This window comes from Budorcas taxicolor, chromosome 14 (genome assembly GCF_023091745.1).
Source record: "Budorcas taxicolor isolate Tak-1 chromosome 14, Takin1.1, whole genome shotgun sequence".
Taxonomy (NCBI): Eukaryota; Metazoa; Chordata; class Mammalia; order Artiodactyla; family Bovidae; genus Budorcas; species Budorcas taxicolor.
This window is the reverse complement of record NC_068923.1, coordinates 77,959,679-77,984,658: the sequence shown is the minus strand read 5'-3', so window position 1 is coordinate 77,984,658 and position 24,980 is coordinate 77,959,679. Positions and strand designations below refer to the sequence as shown.

Genomic DNA, 24,980 nt, shown 5'->3' with positions numbered 1-24,980 from the left:
TCTTCCAAGGACTAAGCGTCTTTTAATTTCATAGCTGCAGTCACCATCTGCAGTGATTTTGGAGCCCCCCAAAATAAAGTCTGACGCTGTTTCCCCACCTATTTCCCATGAAGTGATGGGACCAGATGCCATGATCTTCATTTTCTGAATGTTGAGCTTTAAGCCAACTTTTTCGCTCTCCTCTTTCACTTTCATCAAGAGGCTTTTTAGCTCCTCTTCACTTTCTGCCATAAGGGTGGTATCATCTGCATATCTGAGGTGATTGATATTTCTCCTGGCAATCTTGATTCCAGCTTGTGTTTCTTCCAACCAGCGTTTCTCATGATGTACTTTGCATATAAGTTAAATAAGCAGGGTGACCATATACAGCCTTGACGTACTCCTTTTCCTATTTGGAACCAGTCTGTTGTTCCATGTGCAGTTCTAACTGTTGCTTCCTGACCTGCATACAGATTTCTCAAGAGGCAGGTCAGGTGGTCTGGTATTCCCATCTCTTCCAGAATTTTCCACAGTTTATTGTGATCCACACAATCAAAGGCTTTGGCATAGTCAATAAAGCAGAAATAGATGTTTTTCTGGAACTCTCTTGCTTTTTCCATGATCCAGCGGATGTTGGCAATTTGATCTCTGCTTCCTCTGCCTTTTCTAAAACCAGCTTGAACATCAGGGAGTTCACGGTTCACGTATTGCTGAAGCCTGGCTTGGAGAATTTTGAGCATTACTTTACTAGCATGTGAGATGAGTGCAATTGTGCGGTAGTTTGAGCATTCTTTTGCATTGCCTTTCTTTGGGATTGGAATGAAAACTGACCTTTTCCAGTCCTGTGGCCACTGCTGAGTTTTCCAAATTTGCTGGCATATTGAGTGCAGCACTTTCACAGCATCATCTTTCAGGACTTGAAACAGCCCAACTGGAATGCTATCACCTCCACTAGCTTTGTTCGTAGTGATGCTTTCTAAGGCCCACTTGACTTTACATTACAGGATGTCTGGCTCTAGATGAGTGGTCACACCATTGTGATTATCTGGGTCATGAAGATCTTTTTTGTACAGTTCTTCTGTGTATTCTTGTTATTTCTTCTTAATATCTTCTGCTTCTGTTAGGTGCATACCATTTCTGTCCTTTATTGAGCCCATCTTTGCATGAAGTGTTCCCTTGGTATCTCTAATTTTCTTGAAGAGATCTCTAGTCTTTCCCATTCTGTTGTTTTCCTCTATTTCTTTGCATTGATCGCTGAAGAAGGCTTTCTTATCTCTTCTTGCTATTCTTTGGAACTCTGCATTCAGATGCTTATAGCTTTCCTTTTCTCCTTTGCTTTTCATCTCTCTTCTTTTCAGAGCTATTTGTAGTTACCACTATTTTAATTATTATTTACATTGTATCATAAGCTATAATGAATTTGTTAAGTTTTTCATATGGTTTTACAAACCTTTTTCCTTATTATTTTTGTTTTCCTTTTACCATCTTAATTTTAACCTTTTTAAGTGTCCAGTTCAGTTGTGTTAAGTACAGAGATGGTACTCTACTCATAATAGTTTTTGACTTAAGGTTTTTCGACTTTATGATACTGTGAAAGCCATATGCATTCTGTAGAAGCTGTACTTTGAACCTGAATTTTGATCTTTTTTGAGACTAGCAATATGAGGTAGAGTTCTCTGGTAATGCTGGGCAGGGGTAGTGAGCCACACCTTTTAGTCAGCCCTGTAACTGCCAGAGGAAAGAACAATAGACTCACAGCCATACAACTATTTTGGTTTTTACTCTCAGTACACTGTTTAATAAGTTACATGAGATATTCAACAGTTTAGAATCAAATAGGCTCTGTGTTAGATAATTTTTCCTAACTGTAGGCTAATAGAAGTCTTTGGGGCACATTTAAGATAGGCTAGGCTAAGCTCTCGGAGAAGGCAATGGCACCCCACTCCAGTACTTTTGCCTGGAAAATCCCATGGATGGAGGAGCCTGGTGGGCTGCAGTCCATGGGGTTGCTAAGAGTTGGGCATGACTGAGTGACTTCACTTTCACTTTTCATTTTCATGCATTTGAGAAGGAAATGGCAACCCACTCCAGTGTTCTTGCCTGGAGAATCCCAGGGACAGGGGAGCCTGGTAGGCTGCTGTCTGTGGGGTCGCACAGAGTCGGACACGACTGAAGTGACTAAGCAGCAGCAGCAGCAGGCTAAGCTCTGAAGTTCAGTAAGTTAGGTATATTAAATGCATTTTCAACGTAAGACATTTTCACTTTATGATTGGTTTATCAAGACATAACCCCATCATATGTTGAGGAGAATGTGTATTCACAGTGTTGTGAAATGCACATTTTAATTATTTAACTGAATTTTACAAGTAGCTCTGTCTGTGAATTTATGCCTGAATTCTTATTAAAATAATCTTTTTGTTTTTGTATTTGCAACCTAAGGTCCAAAGTTGGTCTTAAGTTCATCCCCAAGTTATGAGTGCTCTCCAGGTAGCGCTAGTGGTAAAGAACCCACCTGCCAATGCAGGAGACGTAAGAAATGTGGGTTCGATTCTTGGGTCAGGAAGATCCCCTGGAGAAGAAAATGACAACCCTCTCCTGTATCCTTGCCTGGGGAATCCCATGGACACAGGCGCCTGGCAGACAGTCCATTTGGTCACAAAGAGTCAGACACGACTGAAGCGACTTAGCACACACACAGCACACACATTATGTAGCAGTTCCGGCATGTGAACACCAAGGTTTGGTGATACTGCACCGGGTTTGATTTTGCTTTTTAATTATTTATCAAGAAGCACACATCCTCTTCCAGTCTCAGTGAAACTGACTTAAGTAGTTGGCTGCAGGGGGAACACGTACTTGATGGCTGGAAATGTGTTGACAGCAGAACAGCTCTATTGCAGTGACATAGGCACGTAGGGCAGGCCAAGTCAGAGTGAAAGCATGTTTCACATGAAGATATTATCACAGAATTCGAAATAATCTAGAGAATCTGTGTATCCTTCAAAACAAAGAAGCCATTCAAAGTTATGACATCTGTCTATCCTATGTTTTGGAAACGTTATGAATGTTAATTTGGAACTCTTGATGAAATTGTCCGATGTCTGTAATGGAGATGAAAACTTTAAAAAACAGTATCCTTCATAAATGATAGCTCTTTAAAAAATACTACCCATTTTCATCTTACATGTTTATGTACCTCTAAAGTCTAAAGTACTGTAAGTACTTTAAAATAATAGAAGGACTTTTAGTTTGACTCCTTAAATACTACCAAGAACAATGAAGGTGAAAAACTAATTGGCCAATGTCTGTTGGCCAGAGGAGCTTTAGTTTTTAACGAATGAATGGAAGTTGAATATGTAGAGACAGCCTCTGTATCCCACTGTTTCATGAAATTTGACTGTACTGAAACTTGGGTATGTCAATAGTTAAAGTGAGGGAAGTGGGAAAGAAGGAAAAATTAGAGCTACAGTAAAGTTTATAATTTAAACAGTGAGATTACAGACAAAGTTGAATATAAGATCTTATAAGCAGGTATAAGATTTAACAGAATTGCCACTTTGAGGAAAATGTAAGAAGATAAAGTATCTATCATTATATGTCAGTTTAGTTAATAGTCTCTCTGCAAATAAGTATTGATGCAGGATAAGTACTGATTTCCTTGCATTGCTTCAGAGAATGTAAGAGATTAGTAAATATATAGTTTTTTAAGGCAAGCTCCTTGGTTTTCACATGGAAGTAATATGCTCCTTATAAGAAAATAAAACGTGATATTACACTTTGCCAAATATTTTTTATTAGTTTATCAGTTTAACACTTTACTCTAAGCTTGAAATGCCTTCATCTAAAAAATCATTCTATCCAAGGCAGTATAACTTATAGGATGGTTTTAAGGAGGTACATTTCTAATTTTTGCTAATACTAGTTGCTCCTGAAGGTGCTGATATATTCTGGATTCTAATTTTGTAATAATTTTTGATTGTAAGTAAAATGGGGCATACCAATATAGTTATTCATCTAAATCTGCTTAAGTGAAGTGAAGTCACTCAGTCGTGCCTGATACTTTGCAACCCCATGGACAGTAGCCTGCACCAAGCTCCTCCGTTCATGGGATTTTTTAGGCAAGAGTACTGGAGTGGGTTGCCGTTTCCTTAAGTCATCATTACTATGAGTAAGCTTAAATGTTGAGCAGATATGTTCCTAATTATAGTGTGGAATTAGTATTCATGTACAAGAAATATATTTTTGTGGATTTATGTATATTAGAAGATGCTCACTTTAATCATGTAATTTAGCATAAAATTCCATTCTTTTGTGATTAATTATTTAGTTTCATAGGAAAATATTAAAGCGTGAGAGTACACACTAATGTATAATGTGTAATTGATTTTATTGTCTCGGGGTAAAATGTAGATCTCAAAAATTTTCCCCTTATAGAATAAAGAAAGGTTTAAAATAAAATGAAGTTTATCTAATGAAGTATGTTTAAAATAAAAGAAATTAAAAATATTATTCAGAAAGTAATCAGAGAACTTAATGAAATATAGATTTATTAAAGTGTTCTTTTCCCTTTTTTACTTTGTAAGAGAATTTATTTGTAAACCTAAAACTTGTGGGAAAAACTATTATCAGTCTATAGATTTAAAAATTCTACTTAATATTCACATTAACTTATACATTGTTTCTGTGCTACCTTGGATAATAAACTATTCTGTGCTATTCTGGGCAGTAATTTATAATGAGACAATTTGTAAGCTTACTTTGCTAAAGGATTCCAATAGTTGCCAGATGATCATATGATATTTTAGCCATCATCCAGATGGCTCTAACTATAGACTAGTTTTTTAACGTTTAATTTTTATGTTTCATGAACATCCCTGGATCACTTGATGATGATCTTTTATGGACATGTCTGATAATTGCACTACTCACTTGGCACGACTGCATACCTGAATTTCTGGCACTGCTAGTGTTCATATGAGGAGTCCTCAAGTAAATCATAGGCTCTGTTAAAAAATGTAATTTATACATTTTTTAGTGTGTCCTATGTGTCCAGAAGAATGCTTCTAATGTTTGCTGATTCATTTCAAGAATGTGTTAAGTTTGTTAAACAAACTAGGTTTATTAATTTTTATATGTAAATATACTACGGTTTGTATAGCATGCTCATAATGCCTTTTCTTCTTGAAGCCTCAGTTTTCAAGAATTAGACCAGTCGTTATTTCATATTTAATTTAAAAAAATACTTGTTTCCTTACCTCCTTGGCCTTTTTTTTTTTTTAATTTTTCTGAGACAGTAAGAGGAAATTGATGTATGTTTTCTTTTAATATGTCCAAGTTTAACTCTCATTTTTACTTTGAAAGTAGAATATAGACTTCACTGAATTTTGTCAGAGGAGATAGCTTTTTAAAAATTTCTTTTTAAATGGAGGATAATTCCTTTACAATACTGTATTAGTTTCTGCTATACAACAGTGTGAATCAGCCATAAATATACATAGATCCCCCACCCTTGAGCTTCCCTTCCACCCTCCACGCCCATCTCACCCCTCTAGGGTGAGACCACCGAGGACCTGGTTGAGCTCCCTGTGTTACACAGGAACTTCCCACTAGATACCTGTTTTATACACGGCATTGTATACATTTCAGTGCTACGTTCCAGAGAAGATAGATGGTAAATCATTTAAATATTGAGAAGGTACTTTTACATTCTCCATCGTATTGGAGTTAGTTTATTCACTAACTCACTAATTATTGTCCTCACTACCTTACTCCTTTGCCTTTTAAATGTCCTAAACCAAGTGTAGGACGAAACAGGATAAAGTAGAAAAAACTAACAAAACTACTATTTTTAGTTTCCTTGAACACAACTGATACAGGCTCACATTTTGATTACAGTAGTAAGAGAATGAGTTAAAACTTTAAGTACAGAGAACAGAAACTATTTGAAATAGTTTATCTTTAGAGTATTAGCCTTCAAACTTTTTTCTTAGTACTTTTCTATGAGTAAAAAATCTCAGGTAAGCATTCACGAGTCATTTATGAGTCATGCATTAAATATGTTTAACACTATATTAATATAGAGCATGTAAGATAATTTTAATTTTAACATTTGAATCTTATTATTTTGATAGAATTTTAGTAATACATCAATAATATTGTAGTGAGAGTAATACTGTGCTTCATTGAAAAAATAGTTAATACTTCATTGTAATAACAACTTAAAGATTTAATTCTTAATTCAGTTTATTTCAGTAGTGGCTGACATAACTGAAAATCTCCCTCACTGAGAGATTCGTTGACCTGAGCCTGGGAATGTCTTTAATGATGCACACAGGACACTTATTTTTCATTCTCATCCATTTTGAAAAGGTTTAGTACATTTCTGTCTTGCTTGTATAAATAAGATATTCTTCTAAATTAGTGGAAAGATATTGCCTTATTCTTTTAAATAAGTTAGTGGCATCTTTATTTGTTAATGTTTTTGTTCGTGGTATCTTTAACTCATATGTTTGGCCCTTTGTGTTTTACAGGAATCTTTTAAAATTGAGGAATAATTTATAATTATTATATTTTTAATATTTAGATTATTTATAATTTATTAATTATTAATTATAATTTATATAAAGTAGATAATTTATTTTCCCTAAATGTAGATAATAAAATTTGTCAATTTGATTAAATGTGTATACGTAAATTATAATATGCATCAGTTAACTGAAACAGAAGAGTGCCAGTTCCTTCCGTTACTGAGTGTCTTCTCTTCCTTCAGTATATTTAATGTAGTGTTACGTGCTTTCTTCTGTCATGGGAAAGATACACAGTGCTTTTCTGCTTTACTAAATATTAACTGTATGTCCTTATTTTTGAGTAAAAGTAAGTATGAGTGACTATTCTCATATGTATCCCTGTAGCTCAGTAGATGGTCTTGTAGTTTTATGCATCACATTTGGGGACACTGCTGTATTGGGATCCAAAACACAAACAGAGAGAGTCTGTCATATGTGGTCCAGGTGGGAGGGTCCCAAGGAGCCAAGTTAAACTGAACAAAGTATTGGGTAATGTAGTTCAAGAATTCTGGATGGAGAAATGATTAAAGGAATAAAAAGTCAATAACATCTCCACAAACATGCAGTTTAGGCAGAAAGTCATTGGTATAATGACCAGTAAATGTGGAAATGGAAGGAGCGAGAGCCAGATAAGCTAGGCTGGGCATGAAGGTGAGTAGTTCTTGAGGAAGTAAGCCCAGTGGTATGTTTAAATCATGTTGTAGCACTTTGCAGCCTATGTAGGCTATGCAGTGTTACTACAAGGTCTGTGCAGGTACCACTACTAACATTGCCTCATTTTCTCCTAACTAATAGGAGATTGCCTTACTGGAGAAGGAATTTACATTTCTGAATTAGGAAGGACTCTCTGATAGCAAGAGAGGAAAACTGTATTCAGATAATTTTAAGTTAAAAGAAAAGGGGAGGGGGGAAATTGATTGATTCTGATAACCAAAATGGTAAGAAAGACAAATACAATACAGATCTTGTCTTTGGAATGACTTTGAATCTGATTCCACTCTGTGAGGATTCTTGTGTTTTCATTTTGGTTTATCTCTCTCTTATTATGTGAATGTGTGTGTATTTGACCTAGCATGGCTGTGGTACCTCTGGACTCAAATGCTTAACTCTGATCAAGGAGACAATGATATGGTCCAGTACCTGTTGAAAAAATATTGGAAGCAGTTTTCTTTGGGCTTTCTTGGCTCATGTGCACACATCTTGGACAATCACTGTGGTCAAGGAGGTTAGTCATTATGACTTGGCCAGTGGCAGCCCAGCTTGGGTCAAGTGTCCAACCTCTGTGTTCAAGGGTGTGAGATACGGATACCAGAAAATGTAGGGATAGCAGAAACATGGCTCCTGGGGATAATTTTTGAAAGGCAATTATCTATCTCAATTCACGTCTACTAATTTTTCATTTTATGCTTAATCACAGCAGTTTTAAAACACAAAATGTTGATTGCATAACATATAGACTAAATCACACTTATGCATTTCTGTTTTGATAGGAATAACATAAGTGAATTTTGAAGGTATTGCATGCGTGAATGGAGGGCAGGGTGAAAAATAATTTAGAAGACCAAGACATGGGATGCATAAGATTGCAAACTTTATAGCAGGTGTTCATTTGTTTTGTTTCTCAACCTATAGTTTATTCATGTGGGGAAAAGGAATTAGGAGGTGTTCTGTTATATATAGTTTTGAAAATAAAGTTCTACCTTGCAGAATTTATTAATTTTGAAACTGTTTCATTATAAACAGTTTTAAGCAGATTCATTAATTAGAATTATAACAGAATTTAAAATTTGTCAGTTAATTTTGAAGTTTTTTGAGAATATATGGTGATATTAAGTACCTGGAAAGGTTTTCAAATGTATGGTCTTCTTTGGAAATGAGTTATTCTAATATTTTATAAAAACTGGCAAGAATTCAGCAAAAATTCAACCGAATTGTTTTGTATGCAGTCTTTTTTCCCTTCTTTTGCAGTCAGAACAAGATTATAGTTTCCAGATGAAATTCTGAATGTCACATAGTGATGACATATATTTTCCTGGTTGGCTCGGCATGAGATGCAATTTTGCATGCCATGTCACGCTGACTTGCAGAATCCAAAAGCCATTATTTCCCAAGGGGCTTTCAGGAGTGATAGTATCAAATGTAGTTTGTATTTTAATGAAAAGTTTCAGGCATCATTGCAGTTCTTATGGCAAGTTGCTTAAAGGTTTATATATTATCCAAACTCCAGAAATTTTAAAATAACATTACTATGTAAAGGTCACTTTTTCTTTAGGTTATTTAATTTTATATTGCCAAACAGTGAGTGAGTGAATGTCGTTTGGTCATGTCCAACTCTTTGTGACCCCATGGACTGTACAGTCCATGGAATTCTCTGGGCCAGAATACTGGAGTGGGTAGCCTTTCCCTTCTCCAGGGATTCTACTCAACCCAGGAATCTATCCTATGTCTTTCACATTGCAGGTGGATTCTTTGCCAACTGAGCCACCAGGGAAGCCCATGAATACTGGAGTGGGTAGCCTATCCCTTCTCTAGCATATCTTCCCAACCCAGGAATTGAACTGGGGTCTTCTTCATTACAGGCAGATTCTTTACCAGCTGAGCCACCAGGCAACCCCATTGCCAAATAGTGTTGCCTAAAACCATGATCACTGTGAAGTATAGATCAATAATTATGAAGGTATAGTAGGAAAACTAGTAGGTTAGTGACAGAAATAAACGGTTTTAACCCAGTTCCCCTCCCATGTTAAGCTAACCTCAGATAGCCGCAATTTATTCATTTATAATATGGTAGTAAGTGTACCCAACTATCTCACAGTTTTAAGTCTTACGTAAGATATGTGAAAGTTCTGTATATGTGTATGGTAAAATGCAATTCAGATAAAACATATGATCACATCTTTTATGTTTGCATTTTAAGAGGAAAGGTACAGACTTCAAGCAAAGTGAAGCTTATTTTATTTATTAGGTTTTGACACTGCAGTGTAGTTTTATTTTTTCTTGTTTATTTGATCATAATCATTCTAAAGCTGACTTAAAACCCAATATTTCCATTTATGTCTATATAATAACATTTATTTCATACTGATGATCTTTCTATTTTACATTTGTTTTAACTAACTTGCTTTATTGCTTGTTTTCTTCTATTTCCTTCTTTTTTTTTTTTTAAGGTGTCTCAGGTTCAGTTCCCTGGACAGCTCTGTTTGGATATCTTACAGGCAGGTCCTTAAAGCCAAACTTGTATCACATGTGTACAACTCTGTACCTCCCCTTAACACCAGTGCCCATGTTGCTCAAGGCTGAAACCCAGGACTCATCTTTAGTATCTCTTTGCCCTATCTGTTCTGCCTCCAAGTTATTCTTAGTGTTTTTGTTTCAGTCTGTTTGTATGCTGCTTCCTAGTCAGAACTGTATAATTCTTATATAGGATAATATAAGGGTATCCTGATTAGTCTCCCTAGTGTCATTTCCAGATTATTTTATCATCTGTTGTCTAGATGATAGCAAGAGTCATCTTATTAAAAATCTAAATTGGATCATTTTATTCCCTACTTGAAATGCTTTTGTGACTTCCTGTCACGCTTAAGGTAGAATCCGAACTCCTTACCGAGGCTGACAAGAGTTTGACCTGATCCTCTCTCTGTAGGCTTCTTTCATTTCATCTTTTGTCATTTTGTGTTACATTGATCATCTTTCACTTCTTCAAACACTGCATGCTTTTTCTTGCCTGGGTTCTTTTGCATGTTCTGTTTCTATTGCTTCCATTGCTGTTTTCATAACTATTAAGTTTTTATTTAAATGTTATCCTCTCAATAAAGAAACTTTTCCCTTTCCGTCTTTCTAAAATAGGTCTGTGCCATTCTTCCAAGCTTCCCTACCTTAGGACCTCTTTTCTGTCCTCATAATGCTTATCATACTGTATCTGACTTACTCACATTTGTATTCCCAGAATCTAACAGCTATTTCTGGCATTGAGCAAATGAAGTAAATAATTGCTTCATGAATGAATAAATTCTATTTCTTTAGTTATTTTTATTTAGGGACATAGTAATCACATTCCTTAGCGTTATTTATCTTCCATCCTTTATTGATTTAAACTGAGATCCTGCAACTTTTCAAGTTTGCTCCCACATTCCCCAGGGATATTTCTCAAATATTTGGGAGAGGTAGCAGCTTATATTTTTCTTACCCTTGGCAAGAAGTATATTTCTTTCCAGTGACATCAGAGTCATTATTAGGATTATGAGTGAGTTAACAACTTCTTTTCTGTAGCTATGCGTTTGCGGTGCAGGCTCAGTCACTAAGTCATGTCTGACTCTGTGACCCCATGGACTGTAGCCCACCAGGCTCCTGTCCATGGAATTCTCCAAGTAAGAATACTGGAGTGGGTTGCCATCTCCTTCTCCACATAATGATAAAATTTTCTAAAATAGGTCTGTGCTACCTACCCATTTAGTAAGTTTGTTATTCATTCATTTCTGTCTTTCCAGTGTAAGCTCCTCAAAGACATGATCTCCATCTTTATGCTTCTTTGTTTCTGAAGGTCCTAGCAAAACTAGGCAATCAGTAATGCTTATTGAATTGAACTAAGCAACTTTCCATAGCTCATAAGTCTTGGAAGGGGATAGCATTTTCCTCTATCGCATTTTCAACTGTTTTCTAAGCCACACCAATGGAATGGAAGAATAGCAATATAAGAAAATACACAAATCTGCCTTTATTTCTGTTGTGTTGTGATTCCCTAAATCCTTATGAGATCTCCTTCAGAGTAAGGAATTGGGGGATTGAGAGACAGGTGGTGTGATTCCTCTTCTGCTGTGTTCTTCAATCCATCATTTTTTTCCAGTAGTCTTGCCTTCAAGAAATAGTAAGGAGGACAGTCTGACTGAAGCAGAAAGTCCCGGGAACCAGGATTGAAGGGGAAGTCAAAAGGACAGTAGGGATCCTGATCCTGTAGGAATTTATGAGCCATTTTAAGGACTTGGGCCAGTAAAATTAAGAGTAAATACATGACTGAACAACTTGATTTCCCAGTAACATACAGGAGAAACTAAAGATTGATACAGTTTTTTTCTTGGTGATTATTGAAAACTGTAAATAAAATGAAACTATAAATCATAAATATGTACCTTACACGAAAGTATGTTTTAAAAACAATGTCAATACACTACTAGGGAAAGATTTATTTAAAGAAGATGCACATATGATTTTTTCCTCTTTTTAAAATATTAATGATTGATTTCAACTAATGCTTACTGAGCAAGGCATTCTTATTATTTCATGGTGCTACATGAAATGAATATAGGAAACATGGATTGTCCTTGCAGTGAAATTAATACTGTCTTGGTTTTAGCACTACGAAAACTGAATTGCATTTTACTGAATAAAGTACATAATTATAGAAATTGGTGGTTAGAAGTCTTAATGTTTAAAGGAAAAATTGCTATAGGAATTTTTTTTTCTTAATTTCCCATTAGAAGTCCTCCTTCCTTGTCGACCAAAAACCAAAGTTGGCCAACTTTTGTTACAGCACCTCTCTAAGACTCCTATGCAACAGATGATAGAAACTTGGAACAGAAATGGCTTAATTCTGAGAAACACTTACTCTGAGAGCTGAATTCTACTGTCATTGAACAAATGTTTTTTGATTCCTTAGTATCATTAAGTAACCTTGTTATGATGAGAATCTTGAACTTCAGGAACATAAACCATTTGCTATCAAATGTCATTATTTGGTGCCATTGTTCTAGACATACTATAGGATACTCAGAGTTACCATTTAACCATTGATACCATTACTTAAATCCTCAAAATAAGAACAGAGGTTTTGGACATACATTGTTACCAGGTTCCAGTTCAGCCATGAGAAGGTAAAAGGATGTTCTGATGTAAATCATTGACTGACCTACAGAGGCAAAAAATATAGACATTTACTTCTGTGGCTTGGAGTTTCAGGCTTTTGCTTTGAAAGAGTAAGAATAGTGGGGAGGGGCAGGCAGAATATATCTTTGAAGTCCAACTATTCACCACTGCATTTATTGCTGTACAGTATTACTGTGCTCTTCTGCTTCCTTTGGAGAAACAAATACTGAAACTTTTGCATTATACCATGAAGAATTAAATATATTATACAGAATTATGTCAGAATTCTATGAGATTATAGAGGAAGGGCCAAATCTAATTTGGGGAATTCAGTGACTGTTTCTCAGGAAATGATGTTTAAGGTAGAACTAAAACATTGTGAATAAAAAAGGAAAGTCACTTTGTTTCAGATCTGGTAATCTTCAAGTTTTTTCTATATCTTCTGTATTTTGTCTCATATCAGTTAATTTTTAATTATTATTCTCTATATTTAAAGTAATTTAATGAACTTCTTATTACACAATGCAACATTTAACATGAGTAGTATTCTTGACTTTAGATGTACTTATTATTAACTTCTGATGTTAGATTAGTCCCCAGCATGTAGTAGATGTTACAGACATTTTGGTTAAATAAAGTATGGTTCAAAATTGGCAGTATTATAGAGTATGCCTGTGCTACCTGTAAAATGTACATAATTACAGAAAAAATTATCTTTTGAAAATACAAGCTTGTCTTCCTATTCTGTTGTCTTTTAGATAATATGATGGATTGAAAATTAGTGTATCTAAAATAGGAGCTTTTACACTTCTAATAGCCTGATCATTCTACTTGAAGAGATTTTTAAACTGATTATATTTTATATAGCTTTTTGGAAAACACTTTTAAGCCACATAGAGATTTCAACACCTTGTATAACTGCTTAAATCATAATATCAGCAAATACAGCTTTTGGTGTGTAGTGACTTGAAATATCACTCAACAGTCAGGTAATGATGTCCAGTCTACTTGATAATATTAACATTTATTAGATGGTTTTATTTTCAAATTGTAATAACATTATTTATACAACACTAATATTCTCTGACACTGTTTCTACTGTTTCCCCGTCTATTTCCCATGAAGTGATGGGACCAGATGCCATGATCTTCGTTTTCTGAATGTTGAGCTTTAAGCCAACTTTTTTGCTCTCCTCTTTCACTTTCATCAAGAGGCTTTTTAGTTCCTCTTTGCTTTCTGCCATAAGGGTGGTGTCATCTGCATATCTGAGGTTATTGATATTTCTCCCGGCAATCTTGATTCCAGCTTGTGTTTCTTCCAGTCCAGCGTTTCTCATGATGTACCCTGCATAGAAATTAACTAAGCAGGGTGACAATATACAGCCTTGACGTACTCCTTTTCCTATTTGGAACCAGTCTGTTGTTCCATGTCCAGTTCTAACTGTTGCTTCCTGACCTGCATACAGATTTCTCAAGAGGCAGGTCAGGTGGTCTGGGATTCCCATCGCTTTCAGAATTTTCTACAGATTGCAGCCATGAAATTAACAGACGCTTACTCCTTGGAAGAAAAGTTATGACCAACCTAGATAGCATATTCAAAAGCAGAGACATTACTTTGCCGACTAAGGTCCGTCTAGTCAAGGCTATGGTTTTTCCTGTGGTCATGTATGGATGTGAGAGTTGGACTGTGAAGAAAGCTGAGCACCGAAGAATTGATGCTTTTGAACTGTGGTGTTGGAGAAGACTCTCAAGAGTCCCTTGGACTGCAAGGAGATCCAACCAGTCCATTCTGAAGGAGATCGACCCTGGGATTTCTTTGCAAGGAATGATGCTGAAGCTGAAGCTCCAGTACTTTGGCCACCTCGTGCGAAGAGCTGACTCATTGGAAAAGACTCTGATGCTGGGTGGGATTAGGGGCAGGAGAAGGGGACGACCGAGGATGAGATGGCTGGATGGCATCACAGACTCAATGGACGTGAGTGTGAGTGAACTCCGGGAGATGGTGAGGGACAGGGAGGCTTGGCATGCTGCGAGTCATGGGGTCGCAAAGAGTTGGACACGACTGAGTGACTGAACTGAACTGAATATTCTGTATCAGTAGATTTTAAAAATTTGACCGTAAGCAGCTTTTGTGGAAACCTTTGGTATCCATGGTTTCAAGGAGTTTTAAAATTTGGCCTGCATTTTTTAAAATTATTTATATTTTTAGAATTTATTTTCTTAGAGCAGTTTTAGGCTTGCATTTAAATTGAGGGGAAGGTTCAGAGATTTCTCACGTATCTACTGCCCCACACATGCGTAGTCTCCCTCATTATCAAAACCCCCACCAAAGTGGTATGTTGTTACACTTGATGCATTTATACTGATCCATCATTATTATCCAAAATCCTCATTTCTCAATAGGGATCACTCATGGTGTAATATATTCTTCTGTTTGAACAAATGTATAGCAACATATATCCTCTAATATAGTGATATACAGAGTAATTTCAATGTCCCCAAAATTCTTTGCTCTGCCTGTTCGCTCTTCTCTCCTTAACTTCTGTGCTAATGTTTTTATTATTTCCATAGTTATGCTTTTTCCAGATTGTCACATAGTTGGAAGCATTCAGTATGTAGCCTTTTCAGATGGGCTTCTTTCACTTAGAAATACGTATTTAAATTTACTCCATGTGTTTTTATGGTTCATTTCTATTAATGAATAATAATCCATTTTCTAAGTGTACCACAGTTTATCTAGCAGCTCACTTTCTAAAGGACATCTTGGTTGCTTCCAGGTTTTGATAGTTATGAATAAGGCTTCTGTAAACATCTGTGTGCATGTTTGGATATGGTTGGTCTACATGTAATTTAGTTATTTAAATTGGCAGAGTTCTACAATAAGTTTATGTCGCCATATTCTTCTCATACCTGCTAATATATGAAAGAATAACTGTAAGGTCCAGGTGAGTTGATGTAAATTAAGGTGTGTTTTATTTTAAAATGGGGCTTCCCTGGTAACTCAGGTGCTAAAGAATCCACTTGCCATGTGGGAGGACCCCGGTTTAATTCCTGGGTTGGGAAGATCTCCTGGGGAAGGGTTAGGTTACCCACTCTAGCATTCTTGGGCTTCCCTTGTGGCTCAGATGGTAAAGAATCCATCTGCAATGCAGGAGACCTCGGTTCTGACCCTGAGTTGGGAAGATCCCCTGAAGGAGGGCATGGCAACCCACTCCAGTATTCTTGCCTGGAGAATCTCATTAACAGAGGAGCCTGGCAGGCTACAGTCCATGGGGTCGCAAAGAGTCGGACATGACTTACTCTTGTAAAACATTAATTCTGAAATATACAGTAAAAAGTTAAAAACCTCCTTCCCTCATACAATTCCATTTTACTGTCTTCACTGGTAACCTCTGTGAAGGGTTTGTATTTTACCTCTCTGTAGCTCTGTGTTAATGAGATAAATAAACACATGCTCAACCTCACATACTCTTTTAAAAACATATGGATTAAACTACAGAAATGCATATATTTTATATCACAGTGTATCAAAAATATGATTTCTGTCATATGTTGAACTGTTCCTCATTTTTAAATGATTGAATTATAATCCTTATCATAAGTATTCCAAAGTAAATTCAGCCATATCTTTTTTGATGAATAGATTAATTGCTTACCATTTTCTTCCTCTCCTTTCTCCTCCTTCCTTCTCTCCCTTTTTTTCACTATCTCAAATAATACTGCTGATACTAAACATTTTTCAAATTATTGATATGATCTCACATGTCATTTGTTTTAGTATTTCTGTAGCATAGGTTTTTAGAAATGGAATTACTTTGTAGAAAAACTTGCATGTTTAAATATCCTGTCTTGTAATTTCACTCTGCAAGCTATCCTTATAGTCCCAGTATATGAAACATTCTAACAAAGGGCTTCAACAATGTCAGATGTTTTTAAAAATACAAATTAACTGTTTAAAATGTTTGCCAACATGACAGTTGGAAAGAATATCTGATTGTTGCCTTAATTTTTATTTTATTATTAGGAAAGTTGATTATATCTTAGTAAGGTTTTTGGCCAAATTATGTTTTATATGAATTATTTGTTCATATTTTTTCCATTTTTTGTTGTTTATCCATATGACACTTTGATATCTTCATTTGAACTTGTAATGGAAATCTTAGCCTGATAGGTATAAAACTGTATTTCCTTTTCCTCTCCCCTCTAGTGCCATTCTTCCAAGTGATCAAATATAAAACCTTGGAGTTATCCTTGCTTTACTTTTCTCTCTTATTGTAATTTTAATCCATCAGTAAATTTGTTGGCTGCATCTTTGAAAAACAATACAGAAATTCCCCATTCTTGTTAGCTCTATTGCTACTACCACCTCTCACAGCTTGTCTTCTTGTTTTAATATTTATGTAGACCGTTGTCTACATAGTAGCCAGAAAAATTCTCTCAAAATATGTCCATTAATTTCAAGACTGTTTAGAGTCATATCCTGTCTCCCTCAAAATAAAACCCAACCTCCTTACCATGGCCTGTGTAAGCCCTGTATGATTTGGTCCCTATTGGTACCTCTGAGCTCATCTCTTGCTTCTCTCATTCTTACTCTGTTCTAACCATCCTATCTTTTGTGTGGTTTCTTGAAAATCCTAAGTACACTCCCATCTTGGTGCTTTGCAGTGTTGTTCCCATCTGCCTAGAATGCTCTAACTCTATGGATCTCTCTCCAACTGTTTTTTTTTACAAACATTTTTTGAATGTTTCTAATGTGTATAATGTGGTAGGCTATGGTATTATTAGTATGAGAATAAAAGGTTTATGTTCCATGCCCTTAAGATACTTTGAATCTACTATAAATGCAAATATGTGAACCAAATAGAGGGGAAAGGGAAAGTATGAGTAGATAATAGCACTTGTCATTCTCATAGTGATGAAGTGGTAGCACTTACTTTGTAGACTGTCCAATGATTATCAAATTCAGCTTAGTAAAAGTCTTGAAAAGCAAGATCTGAGTCATTTATTTTATGGTATTTAAAATAGCACCCTATCAATTATATGTATGCAGTACGTAAAAATGTAACATATATATAGACATGTCCACATATATTGTTATAAATTATTATTTGATTTCTGAAATTTTCATTATAAGAATTATTGAAGTTCTCTAAGTTCCTTGATTTAGATGGAGAAAATTCTTGTAACATCTACCTGGCTTCTCTGTGATCAGTTCTTTTGAAAGTGAAAATGAAAGTGTTAGTTGCTCAGTCGTGTCCAAATCTTTGTGACCCCCATGGACTATAGCCCATCAGGCTCCTCTCTTCATGGAATTCTCCAGACAAGAATACTGTAGTGGGATAGCCATTCCCTTCTCCAGGGAATCTGCCCAACCCAGGGATCAAACCTGGGTCTCCTGCATTGCAAGCAGATTCTTCACTGTCTGAGCCACTGAGGAAGCCCAGTGCTTCTTTTGCTTACTATCAAAACCAGTGTTTTAAGTAGAGAGATACTATGAGTAAGGTTTTATTCTCAGGAAAATTCACATTTGGGAAGACACATTTTCTATTAATTCTGGATGAAGGAAGTTCAGTTTTCTATTTCGATAAGATTTTTATTTATGTTTTAACTTCATACTGAGAAATGAACAGATTGTTAGGTTATAATTAAGTAAATTTTCACAATGTAAACACATCCATGTATTCAAAATAGAGCATTACTGTTACTCCATAAACCAACATCCCAGTCATCAATCTCTGAAAAACAGTCATTTTCACTCTCTTAACTATTAACAGATTTTTTTTTTTGATTTGGAATAATTGTAAAAATGAGTAATTCTTTCAGTAAATATGATCTAATATATTTTATAATCTCATATATTTTTAAATTTTAAACACAGGAAGAAGTAATAGTGGAAATATTTTCTGTATATTTTTGTGAAACTTACTGGTACATTTCTATTAAATCATCCTACCTGTTCTTATTCTTAGAATCCAGACCATTGTCAGTTCCTGTGAAAGCTGTGCTGACTATAACTGAAGGCTGTAGAAGTCCTGAAGAAAGAATGAAAGAGTTTATTGGAGTAGTATGGAATGCAGTTAAGAGTCTAACACTGCAGGTAAAATGAAAATTAGAAATACCATGGTTTAATTTCTCTGTTGCCATTTAATTTTCAGTGTTTTTAAGATCAATAAAAATTTTCTCATTGGTGACACTCATGTATACAACCTCACTTTCACAATTTAAATAAAAATTATTGGTGCTCTTTGCAGATTAATAACAAAATGATATGAAACATATGCTCTTCCTGATAAAGTTACAAAATTATGCAAATTTTGAAATGTTATTTGAATTTTTAAAAATTCATTTTTTGTTTCTTTTAAGCATTATTTGAAATATTTTAAATAGTCAATATACCAATAGCATACCTATTTCAGTACTGAAATAAAAGCTTAAATTGAATTAAAAGGATTACCTAATTATTTTTCCTAGCTACATATTAAATATGAAAATATTAATTATAACTATTGTTACTAAGTTTTCTTACCACTTTTTACTTTTAAATGTACAGAATTTAATTTTACTGAATTACACATCTTCTAAATCATGTTTTAAATGATAGAAATACACAATTAAATCCTTATCTCCATTTAATAGGAACTGGGTAAGGGTACCACAACCATTTTTAAGTTTTCATATAGACTATTTTTTCTTGAGATAAGATATGACAGATTGATAACAGAGGCATCTTTATAGAATTTTATGTGTACCAGACAGTAATATCTAAGTTTTGGGACCTTCCACTTCTGTTTGAGATGTTGACAATTGCAGAAGAATATTGCTCCCACCTTATGAACAAGAAAGAGCAAGGTAGATCTGCAAAATTATACCAGGATGCTTCACCCACATAAACTGGAAGATAATACACATGTGCAGTTCTTAGCTGCTCGGTTTGTGGTAATTTGTTATGGTGTGTAGAAAAATGATCCAAACATCTATGTCTAGCTATAATATAGTTTAATAAGTATAATGAAAACTTTTAAAATCACTTTTTAGAAATAACATCTAAAAACATATCCAATTCCTTGGTATCAGTATGTGACCATGATTAATTCACATGGTGACCCTTGAATGACATGGGTTTGAATAGTACAGGTCCATTTATACATGAATTTTTTTTTTTTTTGATACTTCAGTACTTCGTGATCTGTGGTTGATTAAACCCGTGGATTCAGAACAGTGAATACAAAGGGTAGACTGTAAAGTTATATATGGAGTTTCTGCTGCGAGGGGTCAGTGCTGTTCTAGGGTCTACTGTATTTAAAGTACTATTTAATACAAGAGCCGGTGACCTGCGTTTTGGCAATCTATTACAGCCTCTCTTTTTTGAGCATGATACTTACATAAAATTAAGAGAAGAGGGGGAGAGAGAAAGTATGTTTTCTTATTCTTTTGTTGTTGTTTTAACTCTCAGCTGAAAGGGAAAATGACTTTGTCCACAGGTATCAGCTGTGTCCTACAATCTCTGCCAGCATGAGGCCTTATGCTATTAATATTATCCTAGTGACTCATTTTGTTGACTTACTTGTATTCCTCTCTAGTGGTTCCTCTGATGCATTGATGGCATCAGATGAGACAGGAAGGTGAGACTCCATGAATGCAGGAGATATTGAGTGCCTTTACATTGACTTCCCTGGTGGCTCAGATGGTAAAGCGTCTGCTTACAATGTGGGAGACTAGGTTTCAGTCCCCGGATTGGGAAGATCTCCTTGAGAAGGAAACGGCAATCAAATCCATTGTTCTTGCCTAGAAAATCCCATGGACGGAGAAGCCTGGTAGACTACAGTCCGTGGGGTTGCAAAGAGTCGGACATGACTGAGAGACTTCACTTACATTGATTGAGATTGATTATAGAAGCAGAAAATAGACAGTACTCCTAAGATGTTGCTGAATGTTTGTAGTCAATGTTACTTTCTTTAGTCTATAGTAAAAGACTGTATCCTTATGTTCTCTTTCATTGTATATCACCCTGTCCTTGTATTAACATTTAACCATGGTGCATGATAGAGCAAACTAGACTAGGTGTGGTTTTGCTTCTGATGACTATATTTATTCACTTAACTATATGTAGCTTTTCTTATGATAAAATCTTTAATCTCAGGGGAGATACATTGCTGATGGGAATGAGGGAGATACCTGGGCAGTTGTATCTCAGTTTTATTCATTTTTTCTGAAGTTGGTCAACCTCAATCTGTATTCTTAGCTTACTCTGTGGTCACAAGAAAATAAACTTAAGTTTTTTATTTCTTCTCTTTCTGTATAATGCCTTACTAACCGTTCTGTGCTCCTCTAATTTCACTGATTGATTTAACACATTATTTCTACTATTTAAATGACCTATGAAATATATGCTTTTTTCCCTGATGAGTAATACCCATCATCTGTTTATGTGTTATTTTGTAATCTTCTGAAAAGAGTAATCTGTGGTACATTTTGTTGTTGTTCAGTTGCTAAGTTGTATACAACTCTTTGTGTCTCTAGGGCCTGCAGCATTCCAGGCTTCTCTGTCTTTCACTGTCTCTTGGAGTTTGCTCACATTCATGTGCATTGAGTCAGTGATGCCATCCACCACTGCATCCCCTGTCTTACCCTCCTCCTCTTGCGTTTGTTTAATCTTTCCCATTAGGGTCTTTTCCTATGAGTCGGCTCTTTGCGTCAGGTGGCCAAAGTTTTGGGACTTCAGCTTCAGCATCGGTCCTTCCAATGAACATTCAAGGTTGAGTTTCTTTAGGATTGACTGGTTTGATCTTCTTGTTGTCTAAGGGACTGTCAAGAGTGTTTAGCACCAGAATTCGAAAGCATCAGTTTTTCGGCATTCAGCCTTCTTTATGGTCCGACTCTCGCATCTGTACATGACTACTGGGAAAAAACATAGTTTTGATTATTATGGACCTTTGTTAGCAAAGTGATGTCTCTGCTTTTTAATATGCTGTCTATTGTCTGCAGTCACCATCGACTGATTTTGGAGCCCAAGAAAATAAAATCTGTCACTGTTTCCACTTTTTCTCTATCTATTTGCCCTGAAGTAATGGGACCAGATGCCATAATCTTAGTTTTTTGAATGTTGAGTTTTAAGCCAGCTTTTTTACTCTCCTCTTTGACCTTCATCAAAAGGCTCTTAAGATCCTCTTCACTATCTGCTATTAGGTGGTATCATCTGCATGTCTGAGGTTATTGATACTTCTCCCAGCAATCTTGATTCCAGCCTGGCATTCGCATGATGTACTCAGCATATAAGTTAAATAAGCACGGTGACAGTACATAGGCTTGACATACTCCTTACCTAATTTTTGAATGAGTCTGTTGTTCCACTTCCGATTCTAACTATTGCATTTGGCCTGCATACAGGATTCTCAGAAGACATATAAGGTGGTCTGTTATTCCCATCTATTTAAGAATTTTCCACAGTTTATTGTGTGGTAGTCAATAAATGTAAATACTGAAGTGATTAGTAACTTAAGATGAGTAACTAATTTGAGCACACATATTTCTACTATAATTTATATATATATATATAACAGTGAACTTATTTAATTATAGCTCCATATGAGGTTCTAAATTATAGTATGATGCAAATAATACTTCATGTAAAAAAGGAATAATCCTAATATTATTAGATCTCTTTCTAGCATTTTATCTTTCATATCATGTTTTTCTTTAGCACCGTACCTTAAGTCCTTTGTACTCAGGAGTTAGTTGTATTTTGATTTCATTAAACTGGGACTAAAAACTATGGTTAGAAAGGTATGTTTTTTAGTTTCTTTTCTGAGACTCAGTGTATAATAGGTTTTCAAGGCCATCTCTTAATATTTTACTTCTTGTTTTTTAAAATTTTTTTAAATGATGAAAGTATAAGAACACATTTATAGGAGACTTGGAAAATACAGAACAAGATTACATACAGTACTGTATATTACAATTTTTTAGTAGGTAAATTAAGACTTTATATGGAATTTCAATATCAAACTGTCAAAAATTAATAGGATGAATATTCAGAGAAGTAGAATGATATTGTAGACCTGAAAAGCAGTGTGATACAATTCAAAATAATTCAGATTTATATAATTTTAACACCATGGTAAGACATAAATTCTCTTCAAGTTCCCATAGACTGTAAATTAGTTTAGTTCAGTTCAGTTTCTCAGTCGTGTTCGACTCTTTGCGAGCCCATGAATTGCAGCTCGCCAGCTTCCCTGTCAATCACCAACTCCTGGAGTTCACTCAGACTCACGTCCATCGAGTCAGTGATGCCATCCAGCCATCTAATCCTCGGTCGTCCCCTTCTCCTCCTGCTCCCAATTCCTCCCAGCATCAGAGTCTCTTACAGTGAGTCAGCTCTTCACATGAGGTGGCCAAAGTACTGGAGTTTCAGCTTTAGCATCATTCCTTCCAAAGAAATCCCAGGGCTGATTTCCTTCAGAATGGACGAGTCAGATCTCCTTGCAGTCCAAGGGACTCTCAAGAGTCTTCTCCAACCCCACAGTTCAAAAGCATCAATTCTTTGGTACTCAGCTTTCTTCACAGTCCAACTCTCACATCCATACAGGACCACTGGAAAAACCATAGCCTTGACTAGACAGACCTTTGTTTGCGAAATAATGTTTCTGCTTTTGAATATGCTATCTAGGTTGGTCATCACTTTTCTTCCAAGGAGGAAGTGTCTTTTAATTTCATGGCTGCAATCACCATCTGCAGTGATTTTGGAGCCCCCAAAAATAAAGTCTGACACTTTTTCCACTGTTTCTCTATTTCCCATGAAGTGATGGGACCAGATGCCATGATCTTCGTTTTCTGAATGTTGAGCTTTAAGCCAACTTTTTCACTCTCCATTTTCACTTTCATCAAGAGACTTTTTAGTTCCTCTTCACTTTCTGCCATAAGGGTGGTATCATCTGCATATCTGAGGTTATTGATATTTCTCCTGAGAATCTTGATTCTAGCTTGTGCTTCTTCCAGCCCAGTGTTTCTCATGATGTACTCTGCATATAAGTTAAATAAGCAAGTTGAACAGTTCTATGAAGACCTATAAGACCTTGTAGAACTAACACCCCAAAAAGATGTCCTTTTCATTATAGGGGACTGGAATGCAAAAGTAGGAAGTCAAGAAACACCTGGAGTAACAGGCAAATTTGGCCTTAGAATGGAATGAAGCAGGGCAAAGACTAATAGAGTTTTGCCAAGAAAATGCACTGGCCATAGCAAACACCTTTTTCCAACAACACAAGAGAAGACTCTACACATGGACATCACCAGATGGTCAACACCGAAATCAGATTGATTATATTCTTTGCAGCCAAAGATGGAGAAGCTCTATACAGTCAACAAAAACAAGACCAGGAGCTGACTGTGGCTCAGATCATGAACTCCTTATTGCCAAAATCAGACTTAATTGAAGAAAGTAGGGAAAACCTCTAGACCATTCAGGTATGACCTAAATCAAATCCTTTATGATTCTACAGTGGAAGTGAGAAATAGATTTAAGGGCCTAGATCTGATAGAGTGCCTGATGAACTATGGAATGAGGTTCATGACATTGTACAGGAGACAGTGATCAAGACCATCCCCATGGAAAAGAAATGCAAAAAAGCAAAATGGCTGTCTGAGGAGGCCTTACAAATAGTTGTGACAAGAAGAGAAGCAAAAAGCCAAGGAGAAAAGGAAAGATATAAGCATCTGAATGCAGAGTTCCCAAAAATAGCACGGAGAGATAAGAAAGCCTTCCTCAGTGATCAATGCAAAGAAATAGAGGAAAACAACAGAATGGGAAAGACTAGAGATCTCTTCAAGAAAATTAGAGATACCAAGGGAACATTTCATGCAAAGATGGGCTCTATAATGGACAGTAATGGTCTGGACCTAACAGAAGCAGAAGATATTAAGAAGAGGTGGCAAGAATACACAGAAGAACTGTACAAAAAAGATCTTCATGACCCAGATAATCATGATGGTGTGACCACTCACCTAGAGCCAGACATCCTGGAGTGTGAAGTCAAGTGGGCCTTGGAAAGCATCACTACGCACAAAGCTAGTGGAGGTGATGGCATTCCAGTTGAGCTCTTTCAAATCCTGAAAGATAATGCTGTGAAAGTGCTGCACTCAATACGCCAGCAAATTTGGAAGACTCAGCAGTGGCCACAGGACTGGAAAAGGTCCGTTTTTATTCCAATCCCAAAGAAAGGCAATGCCAAAGAATGCTCAAACTACCGCACAATTGCACTCATCTCACACGCTAGTAAAGTAATGCTCAAAATTCTCCAAGCCAGGCTTCAGCAATACATGAACCATGAACTTCCAAATGTTCAAGCTGGTTTTAGAAAAGGCAGAGGAAGCAGAGATCAAATTGCCAACATCTGCTGGATCATGGAAAAAGCAAGAGAGTTCCAGAAAAACATCTATTTCTGCTTTATTGACTGTGCCAAAGCCTTTAACTGTGTGGATCACAATAAACTGTGGAAAATTCTGAAAGAGATGGGAATACCAGAACACCTGACCTGCCTCTTGAGAAACCTATATGCAGGTCAGGAAGCAACAGTTAGAA

General features: G+C 35.9%; 1 protein-coding gene across 1 annotated transcript in view; it reads left to right on the top strand.

Moving 5' to 3' along the window:
- Positions 1-24,980, top strand: part of VPS13B (vacuolar protein sorting 13 homolog B) — a 775,227-nt gene that overhangs the window by 319,085 nt on the left and 431,162 nt on the right. The window contains exon 21 of the mRNA XM_052651420.1: positions 18,373-18,500. Coding sequence (XP_052507380.1) covers positions 18,373-18,500 — 128 coding nt within the window. The remainder of the gene's footprint in view (positions 1-18,372; positions 18,501-24,980) is intronic.